General features: G+C 40.7%; 1 protein-coding gene across 1 annotated transcript; it reads right to left on the minus strand.

Annotated features, from left to right (window-relative positions):
- Positions 1-2,708: 2,708 nt before the first annotated feature.
- Positions 2,709-7,914, minus strand: LOC311094391 (uncharacterized protein). Its single transcript, XM_084132347.1, has 4 exons — positions 7,313-7,914; positions 4,901-5,979; positions 4,367-4,683; positions 2,709-4,143 (listed from the first exon to the last, which is right to left on the minus strand). Exons 1-4 carry the CDS (start codon positions 7,610-7,612, stop codon positions 3,788-3,790), a joined length of 2,052 nt encoding a protein of 683 aa, XP_083988473.1. The 5' UTR covers positions 7,613-7,914; the 3' UTR covers positions 2,709-3,787.
- Between the last annotated feature and the right edge of the window lie 3,290 nt (positions 7,915-11,204).

Genomic DNA, 11,204 nt, shown 5'->3' on the forward strand with positions numbered 1-11,204 from the left:
CGATGGTCACTGTCTCAAAACACAAGCACAGAGTCCAAATTAAAACAATTCCCCATCATCCAAATTAAACAATTCCCCATCGTAAGTACACATTGATGGCCTAAGACACGAAACGAGCGGTTTGTGTGAGAAAACGAACAGTATTTATATCGTTGTTATCTCTTTAACACAGCACACGTCCAAATGATCTGACGGCGCGGGCGGGTATAGATATATACATAGATGTTGCCTCCTGTGAAATGTCTCTGTGACAGCTGCCAAAGCGCCTGTTACCGAATGTTGACTGTTTGTCCGAGTGAGTGGAGGGGGCGTGGTTAGCCATTGGTCAATTAGCATAGGGAAAAATAAATGTAGAAATGTGGAAATACAGAAATAAATAAATGTAGAAATGTGGAAATACAGAAATAAATAAATGTATAAATAAATACATATATAAATATATAAATACATAAATATATAAATACATAAATATATAAATAAATGTATAAATACATAAATAAATACATATAGAAATGCATAAATAAATAAATAAATACATGTAAAAATACAGAAATAGCCATTTATATTACCAAAATGTATTTATTTTCACTATTATTTCTGCATTTATTTATTTATTTCTACTTTTATTTATTTATTTATTTATTTTTCGTTCTGTCATTTTTAGTCCTTCATACAGACCATGGCCGAAGTAAAAAAGAAATGGTCGGACATCAAAGTCGATGGAAAAAAGCGTCTAGCGCTCCATCGCCAGAGTGTGTCTGCCACGGGTGGGGGAAAGGGGACACCGGAGCTGTCCCCTCTTGATGAGAGACTGGCGGCAATTATTGGGGAATCCCTATTAAGTGGAGTGGTGACTGAGGCGGATGGGGACACTGATGCGCCAGATGCACCGGATGACACAGGTAAGTGAAATAAGTAAAATGAATGCAATCAAGTCACATGTATGTAGACTACACGATTACAGTTTATTCATATAGAACAATCTTTATTTCAGTCGCTGGGTGTTCCAGCGGGGCCAGTGGTTCCGATGCTGCAGCTGAGCAGCCGTCTGGGCCCAGCGTCTCCACGGCACGCGTCTCTCAACTCTCCAGCAGCGGCCGTGTCCTCAGCGATGCAGTCCTCGAAATGCAGAGGGAAGTCATTAACTCAATCAGAGAGGTGGCCAAGGAGTTGGGCGAAATCAAGACTGTCCTAACTGAAATAAACTGCACAATGAGGGAATTCTTGAATAAATAATATAATGGTTCCACACCTTTTGTTGTTCTTCACAAGCGACGCATCACTTCCAAACGCTGGCGCACAGCAGCAGCAGCATTTGGCTCAAATGCCTGGGGATGGGGGTCAGGGTCGGGGCCAACACAGCCATCGGCGTCAGGGGGTAGAGGCACGTTTTGAAGCTGTGCCACATTGTGTAGCACAGCCCATGCCAGCACGATTTGTCACACCTTTTCAGGAGTGTACAATAACCTACCTCCAGTGCAGTCGAGGCAGTGCCATCTGCCCTTAAACAGGCCGATGGTGCGCTCCACTATAGCGCGAGCTCGGCTGTGGCACGTTGTAGTGCCTTTCCTCTGCACTATGTGGGTTGAGGAAAGGCGTAAGCAGCCACTGCTTGAGGGGATATCCACTGTCCCCCTGCAAGGATAGTGAAAGGGTTAAGTAAAATGTGAAATGTCTATTAATCAAACGTACCTAGAAGCCAGCCATCATGCAAAGCACCAGCCTCGAGTCTGCGCCCAACACTGCTGTGTCTTAAAATGAATGAGTCATGGGTTGACCCAGGCCACCGAGCTACTACATTAGTGAGCAACATGTAGGGATGGGTACCGAAACCCGGTATTCAGCCCCGGTGCTGAATTATGAAAGACCGCTGGATCGATAAGCTCGGACGTTATCGGTTCTGCTGTCGGTACTGGAGAAATTAAGAAAGTACACGTGCTATTTATTATTGCTATTAAGAAATTATTATCTTGCAAATTTAATCTCGCCAGCCACTTCTATATATAATAATTTTGAACCATTTGTCTGTGATGCATTTTTGCTAAAGAGAGAGAGTGTGTAGAGAGAGAGAGAGAGAGAGAGCGATCTTTCACGCGGAGCCACGGCGCACACAACACAACAGCCCTGCTTAATGAGTGACGATGAGGATAGAACTAAACATTCAAACAGTTACACTTTAGATCTTTGATATTAAACTAATTTTATTTTAGATTTAGATTTTGGCTTCCAATGATTATAAAAAAGATGATATTTGAGGTATAACCATTAAAAACTAAAGCCACATTCTGTCTAGCGCAACTTCCTTCCCTTCACAGCGGTGCGCTGTCATTTCTCCCTAAAACCCAAACGTAACGTCAGAATCTGCACGATCGGTCAGTGGTGTCAAAAGTACACACTTTTGTTACTCAAGTAGAAGTATAGATACTGGTGTTTAAAACGACTCTGGTAAAAGTGGAAGTATCAACTCAACCTCTTTACTCAAGTTAAAGTGAAAAAGTACAGGCTCTAAAACATACTTAAAGTAAAAAAGTATAAAGTACCCCTAAAAAAAAAAACGCTTAACACTAGACTCGTTGGACCTCGTATCATTGACAACTGTTAGAAATAGAAGCTTAATTTAACAACTGATTAGTGCTACATGAATCCCAAGACACGGTGAAACATATCAAACAAAAACAATGCCCTCAAAGACAACAAACTCGATGGGCATGTTTTCCTCAAACTTTATTGGAATGCAAATAGACATTCAAACTGAGGTAGTAATATTCAAGACATACCCTGGCCGGCAAAACTATCAGAACATTATTTTAGCAGCAAATGACTGTGACTTGAGTGTCTGTGTATTAAGGAGTGTGCTTGTCAGTATGTGTTAAGGAGAGAAATATACTGCATACATTTGAGTGTGGGTGGACAAAAAGAGAGACAGAGACTTCAAACTGAGATTGCAAACCTATGCAAAAGAAACCCCTTCAAAACATGGAGTAACTCATATGCTGTATACAGAGAAACACTACCAAAAACAAAAGCAAAGTTTTGCACATGGCACTAGGAGAGTAGGAGAGTGCAATAATGTACATTTTGTATGTGCAGTGAGTGTATTTGTGGCAGTGGTATACATCTTGTGCATTATTCCCTGAGTCCCATCAAAAACTTGGGAGTAACTTACTAAAGCGTACCCTAGGTACATATCAGAACAGTCTCTGAAGCCTGAAGTGCTTGACTTGGGACTTTGTGCAAGAACAAAAGTGCATGTCAGTCCATGTGGAACAAAAAGTGTGTCTGTTGGTGTGTGTGTGTGTGTGTGTGTGTGTGTGTGTGTGTGTGTGTGTCTGTCTGTGTCGGTGTGTGTGTGTGTGTGTGTGTGTGTGTGTGTGAGAGAGAGAGAGAGAATTATTGTAATTATGCCTGTGTGATGTACATGTCCATAATTCCCTTAAAAAAACAGGCTATAAAAGTGGACAAATGCTACATATCAAAACAGTCTCTGTAGCCTGAAGTGCTTGACTTGGGACGAGAACAAATGTGCATGTCAGTCTGTGTGGAACACAAAAAGAGTGTTTGTGTTGATTGTGTGTGTGTGTGTGTGTGTGTGTGTGTGTGTGTGTGTGTGTGTGTGTGTGTGTGTGTGTGTGTGTGTGTGTGTGTGAAAGAGAGAAAAAGAGAGGGAAAGAAAGAAAGAAAGAAAGAAAGAAAGAAAGAAAGTGTGTGTGTGTGTGTGTGTGTGTGTACGTCAGTATTCCTGTGTTTGTGTATGACAGAAAGAATACATTGACATACCCTATACAAATCACCAGAATCTTCTGTTTAGCTTCAAAAGAAGCTGGTTTTCAAAGTTCTTAGAATCAATACGTGCCCTTTTCGGTCTGAAGATCAGTCCTGCTGAACTAAACAGTCTCTCGCAGGCTGCTGAGGCTGGTAGTGCTGTGTTAAGCCTCAATGACAGGTTGCATACTGCCGGAAAAGACTTAAGTGTATCTACTGTATCACCTGGGCATCCAAGGTAAGTCTTCAGCTGTTTAGCACTTTCTTGAGAACTGGTCTGTTTGATTGCAGAAAAGAAGTCCTCCTCCTCTGAAGAATGGGAGCGCTCACCTTGATTCTCCACAGTTTGGTCTTTCAAGTATCTTTTGATATAGTCAAGGCCTTTGAAATATAAAAACAAAATTAGGACCAAATTGAACCATGGAATTGGATTACAACAATGAAATTACAACACTGAAAGATGGCTCAATGATTTTGATCAACTTATGGCTTACACAAGGACACATATTGCTATTTGGATTGCTTGGTATGTTAGAGATCAATTGCAGTTCAAATGCAGAACTTTCCTCTATTAATAGCATAAAGCAAACAGTACAACACTTACCAAGTTTTATGATTTGTTCATCACTTGTCCAGCACGTCTTGAATTTGGGGACTAGAATAGCCGCGGCTATCAGCTCCGGATCTTTAAGCATTTGTCCAAATCGTTTTTCAAGTCCTGCTAAAAGTGCATCAATCAATGGCCTACAGAACTTGGAAGAAATGTGAAGGTTCTGGAGCTTAGTCTTGAGTAGGGTTATTGTAGGGACCAACCATCCCATTTGCACATTGGTCTCTCCCTGAAGTACGTCAAGAGCCTTTGCAACTGGGCTCATAGTCTTTGCATATTCGGACAGAAAGGCAAGCTCGACAGGAGTAAACCTGTTCAAACAACAAATAAAAAAATTAAAAATCATCACATTTATTTCATGGAACAGCTTCAATTGGAAGGGTCTAATTATTAAAAAAAACAATCATTAGAGACTACTTTTAGAGACTATTTGTGTTTTACAGTTTTTCATATATAGAAATAAATAAATGTTGGCAGCCAACCAGATTTAGTTCAGCTTTTAAAAAATAAAAAAGGGCAGGTACATACATGGGTATCTTCAGTGCACTGCAGACAGCTGCAATGGCCCGTTCTCCATGTTCTCTGGCAATTCTCACAATCCTTTCCACTGCTAAGAAAAGGGAGTTCCATCTTGTTGCATTTGGCCTCAAGAGCTGGAGTTTGCAAGTCTCCTCAATGATCTCTGCTGCTGTGGTGGATCTTGCACTTTTATTCCACAGACTCCAGCACTTTGAGAATGTTGAGCGTGAGACCCTTTTGTAAACCGTGTTACTATTTGCCTCCTCAACATCAGTTGTTGACACCAAGTTGAGTAGGTGGCAGGCGCAGCGATGGTGTTTCGGAAGCTGATATTCCAGGCAGTCGTCCTCATCCAGTATGGCTCCAGCTTCAACAAACTCCATGCTCTCAGTGTTATCCTGCTCTTCATCATCATATTCATCACCACCACCATCATCATCATCATCTCCTTTACCACTCTCTGCTGCTAAATTGTTATTTTCATCAGTCTGACCATAAACCCTAAAAGCTTTTACGAAATTTGAGCCATTATCAGTTGTGGTGCGGGTTATCTTTTCACGAATATTAAATTCACTGTGGATATCGTTCAGAGCACTGGCAAGGACAGAAAAAGTATGAGAACCTTTAAGCTGTCTGCAGGCTAGGGCAGCGCAACATCTCGTCATAGTCTGGGGGTCTATCCAATGTGCTGTGACACCAATGAATCCACGCCTGTAAGCTGTCCAGCAGTCAGTTGTAGTGGCAATGAACTGAAGTTCACTTAGAGCGGTTTTCAGATTGTTTTTCATTTCCAGGGAAGCCTTCTCTACTTTGTTCACAACAGTGTTGCGTGAAATCACTTTAATATTGGGCTGGAGAAGATGTACAAGATCTATGAAACCCTGCTGCTCAACTACATTAGGTGGGTGAAGGCCTTCTATGATAAAATGGAGGACTGATTTATCCAAACTGGCCTGGGACACTCTTCTGGTTTCCCATAACTTAGCTTGCTTGGATGGTGGGCTTTCATCTGGTGCTCCTTCTGGCTTTCTTCTTAGGGCGTTTGAAGTTAAAGTTTTGTATCTCTCCAGATGATTAGGGTGTTTTCTCTGTGGAAAAATATGCATCGTTGAATCATTTACAAAAACACACATTATCATCCTGATATACTTTGTATATCTAGCTACATTTCTCCCTGTGCTTTCCAATTAGGACGGCCACCTTTCCTCACACTTCTCATCTTGACTAAATTGTAAAAAAAAAAAAAAAAAAAAAAAAAAAAGTGCATTAAGTTGGGTGAGGAAATGGAAAGAATAGGCATGACCTCAAAGCATTGAATTTAAACTGCATTGAAACCAACAGGGCCACTCAAAACAAATGTGACAAAGGGCTGATATGAATAGCACCTAACTTAACTAACACATTTCTTGTGGGTACCACTGATACATACTAGGGGTGGAACGGTACACAGAAGTCACAGTTCGGTTCATACCTCAGTTCAGACATCACGGTTCGGTACAATGGAGGGAAAAGCAAAACAAAAATGCAGAAGAAAAATGCAAGCTTGTGCATGTCTCAGGCTGTACCACCAAAGGAAAATAAATTACTTAAGCCTTGTATTTTTTAAATAAGTTTTATTAATAAAGTAAAGGCATAGAACCAGTTTATTTGTAGTGCACTGACAATAGTTTTATATAATTAGTTTATTAATTAAATTAATAAAAAGACAAAAAGACCTTGAGATATGTAATTTTGTATCTGAATGAATTGAAAATTAAATTGCTACATTTCAGATTAATATATTTGTTTTCCTTAAAATTAATTAACAGTAACAAACACTTTGCAGTTTGAATGATGCCCTAAACAAAGTGATGGAGTATGTTCTAATGTTTCCACTGTTCAATCGCGCCCGCGCCTCACAGACACACACACACAAATATAAGTAAACACTTGGCGACTTTTCGAATGCGCCTCTCTCTCTCGGAGCTACAGATTAGGTGTCCATAAAGAACCCCCGTATCTAACAGTAGGTCCGCATTAGATTAATTAATTTGCACGCGAGTTTTATTTATTTTTATATTGTGTATTCTTCCGTGTATTATATTCATGCACCGACCCGTGACGCCCGTACCGTTTCGGTTCAATACGAATACAATCCACCCCTAATACATACTGAATATTAATAGCTTAGTATTACAGGGTTTCCCACAGCACTTTGCAGCAACACACGCCAGCATATTTTCAAACATGACCGAACTAATACAGGCTAACGTTACCTGCTAACTTGGGACTCTTCAGTAACGTTAAGCAACTGCTAACGTTAGCCCCAAAGCATGTCTCGGCATGCTAGCCAAGCCAAAGCAAACATTGTAAATCGACCAATATTAGCTTAGGCCTACTCTAAAATGAATTAATATAATAATAACAAAGAAAACAGCTTACCTCTACATGTTTCTTCAAATTGGAAGGCGAGTTCTTGAAAGCCAAAAGCACATGGTTCTTTGGTTCACAAAGTTTGCAGTGCATTCTCCACGAGTCGTTTTTGCTCCCGACGATTTCGAACAATTCTTTGAGGTAAGGCCAGGGATGTGGAAGGTTTTGCTGGTCGCCATCACTAGAACTACTACCAACGTTCTCTGTGCTTTCAGACGCTTCGGACATTTCGACAGACATGCTCTTGCCAACTGAATCTCTTTCTGGCACATTTGCCGCGGTTTGAACGTGCACTTCGTTTCGTGCCATGCGCAGAAAAGATGGACAGCCCACACACCAATGACATCTCTGAATGTTATGGGTGTCTGTGCCTCATCCAATGACGCTCGAAATCAGTCTATCTGGCGTTGAAAAAAAAAAAAAAAAAAAAAAAAACTAGAGTAACGAGCTTGTTTTTAAAATGTAAGGAGTAGAAAGTACAGATAATTACGTTTAAATGTAAGGAGTAGAAGTAAAAAGTTGGCAAAAAAATAAATAGTAGAGTAAAGTAAAGATACCTAAAAACTCTACTTAAGTACAGTAACGAAGTATTTGTACTTCGTTACTTGACACCTCTGCGATCGGTGATTGTTGCAAAATGTAGTCTATACTGTTGCTAAACTGCGGGACGCGTTTGATAATAAAAGGCTATTAAAAGTACCCAAATTGACGCAATAGAGGCTGTTCCAAATGCGGCGCGCGCTCCGAAACACACCGCAACAAGACAAGCAACGTATATTTTGGGCTTCGTGTGCGCATCTAAACGATCAAATATACACACAACTATGTAAAAATGGCCGTCTTGGAGATTCACGTAAACAGTTTATTCACTTAAATACAGTTTATGTCTTATGGGCATAAATAGTTTTGCGAAAATATGATGCAATGATTAGATCTGCATTTGGTCTTAAAGAGGCAGCAGTCTAATAAACCTGCTGACGATTGCTCCATTAATGTGAATCAAACAACAAAAGGCAAAGAGAAAATCAGTCGCAGCTCTTGAATGAATAATTTTGGCTTTTATAAGCTTTAATCTATCTATGATAAACTATGCAGTGTTATATTACATCTGACTTTATTAGATGTATTTTTAGCCCATATTACTCCTGAACAGTAATGTCAGTACATTACTGAAATTAAAGCACGGGGTATATAATTTGTATATTTGTTTTATTGTATACTTTTTTGTTTTTTGACCATGTGTACTTTGTTTTTGGTGTCCTATGTCTTCTGTATATAAAACACAAAAGCCTGCACCCTTCTACATAACATATATGTTTTATTTGTTTTGTTAAAGCATTGCTTTTATATATATTTAACATTTCAGAATTTAAAGCAATATTAATTATGTTCTAAATATTTTTTTTCCCTTTTTTTAATATAACAAAAAGAACCGATAAGAATACCGTTAAAGTACCGGATCGATAAGGAGTATCGGTAAGAGTAGTAATACCGTTAAAACCTTAACGATACCCATCCCTAGCAACATGTCTGCATCACAAATAATTTGTACATTGATCGAATGGAAATGCTTTCGATTAATGAAAGCATTTTCATTAACATTCGGTGCCCTTATGGCAACATGAGTGCAGTCAAAAGCACCGATTACATTTGGGAAACCGTAAATAGCTGCAAATTGAGCTTTCTTGTTTGCCTGTTCACCCGCTGTGTATGGAAACTTTATGCAATCATGGGACAAAGCTATTATGCCTTTTAACACGTCTGGCATTACCCGGCTCAGCTGAGATATACTGTACCTGACCTGTCAGCCAATTCCCTCTGAAAAGTGCCAGTTGCCAGGAATCCTAGTGTTGTCAGGACTTGAAGTGGGACTGGCACGGCGTGGTTCCTCCAAGTGCTTCTCTGTAACGCTGGGCCCAAAAGACTGCAGAGGTCCAACAGGACGGCTCGAGGAAGTCGGAACCGGCTCATAAGCCACTCGTCCTCGTTTGCCAGTGTGGCAGGATTAGTTAAGTGAGTGACAGTCCTGGCGTCCTATCAGGAAAGAGTACGGGCTATTTAATGCTGGTTGGCTGTACTCTGAGATGCGTCACGTCTTGTCCTCCACCTCCTGCGTCATCCACTAGTGCCTCAGCGTTTCATTTAAGCACTTTTTCCGACGGTGCATTTCATCAGCTCAGAATAGGTGTCTGCCCACCCTTCAGTTAATCGGTGGTTGTGATGATCGCGGTAAACAGTAGCCTGTGGGGATTATATGTGGGGTGATGTCGTCTTTTGGTAAGTGTCATGTAAGATGTCTGGAAGATTGTAGTGGAAAGAGAGGCACTAACATCTCGCTGCTTCTCTTTAAGGCGTTCGTGAGGCGCGGGTCCTCCCTTTCGTCCTCAGGACCATTTTGCTGGTTCCCTGCACAATCTCCCTCTCGTTCTTCCGTGTTCCTATGAACTTGAGTCCACCCGGATAACCACGGTGCTTGCGCTGCCCTCCGTGTCGCGCTGATCGCGCCGGCGGGAATTCATAAGGGCACAGGATTTGTATCGTCTACTTACTTTCCCTTTTTAGTATGATAGAAAAGTTATGATCAATAATAATTAACTGTTATTTGTACGAGAACCAGTGTGTGTGCGTGCGCGAGTGTGTGTATGCTGCACCAGCTCTATCTGCTGTTATTCTTTTCCGTTTCTTTAGCTCAGCTGTGTGTATTTTGTTTAGATTTTGTTTCTGTTATTTACTTGTGTGTCGTTGCTGACCTTGATTATTATATTTTCTTTTGGCTATTTATTTTTGGGTTTTACCAAACTCAGCTGTTTATCTTGTTTTCTCCCAGGAACTGAGGTGGCCAGGCGGGAGGACCTTCGAGTGCATTGTGGTGGTGGTAGTGTTGCAGTGGGTGACACTTTTGGAGTGCTTGCGTGTATGATCCAAGTGCACGGTGACGTGTGTGGGTGTGTGTGTGAGTAGAATTACGCTTTTGGAAAAGCCATTAAGTGGTCCTTCCGCCGGTAGACTCAGCCTGGTTGTTTTGTTTTACTTTTTGTTTGACTGAAACTCCTCCTACCCTCGTGGGTAGAGGACTATGTTGGTGTGTGCCATTCATATTGCCCCCCTGTGAGCACCTGTTTTTGTGCTTTGACATTTGTGCATTGAGCGCTGAGCGCCCTTGTTTTAAGAAAAGATACTGTTTTTAACTATTTTTGTATGTCAATAAAAGACCTTTTTGTAATTTAGTTGTACTCTTGTCTCTAACCTCCCTGACACACACAAACCTGTGGGACCTAATGCTAATTGCTGGATTATTTAGATATTCCTTGATTTATTCAGGGTGGCGTAGTCGACAATTATCACCATAAGCAAAGTAACTTATTGAAATCCTATACCGCGTCATGCCAGACCAGCAAGTCTTCTTGCTGTCTGAAGATGCGTTCACTCCGAATCCTTCAGTTGAATCCTTCAGAACATTGCGTTCACTCCGAGCGCAAGATCAGCCATTGTGCATCATTACGCATTGTGATGGCATCATGGCATTTTATTACCATCCATTTGATTGCATCTGACAAGCTACAGATGTGTTATGAGGATGAATTGCATAACATGCCAATATTATTGCAGAACATATTTCACTTTTCTTTTTGCAAATATGTGTTAATTTGCATTTCTGTTGTAATCTTCATTTGATTTTGTTTGTTGTACACTGCAGATCGATCAAACGGGTGTTTGTGTAGGCTGTTAATTGTAAGACTTGCTTTGTGAAGTCTTCATGTTATTTATGAGAGGCAGTATTGCCATTTCTTTTACACAACGGTCTACAGTTTCACACACTTTCACGTGTTTCTTCCATCTGCCGACGGTGTCGCCATTTCTCATTTCACCCGTTTTTGTGCGTACGCCTGGGTCAGAGTTT

This window comes from Abramis brama (assembly GCF_963993115.1).
Source record: "Abramis brama genome assembly, chromosome: 13".
Taxonomy (NCBI): domain Eukaryota; kingdom Metazoa; phylum Chordata; class Actinopteri; order Cypriniformes; family Leuciscidae; genus Abramis; species Abramis brama.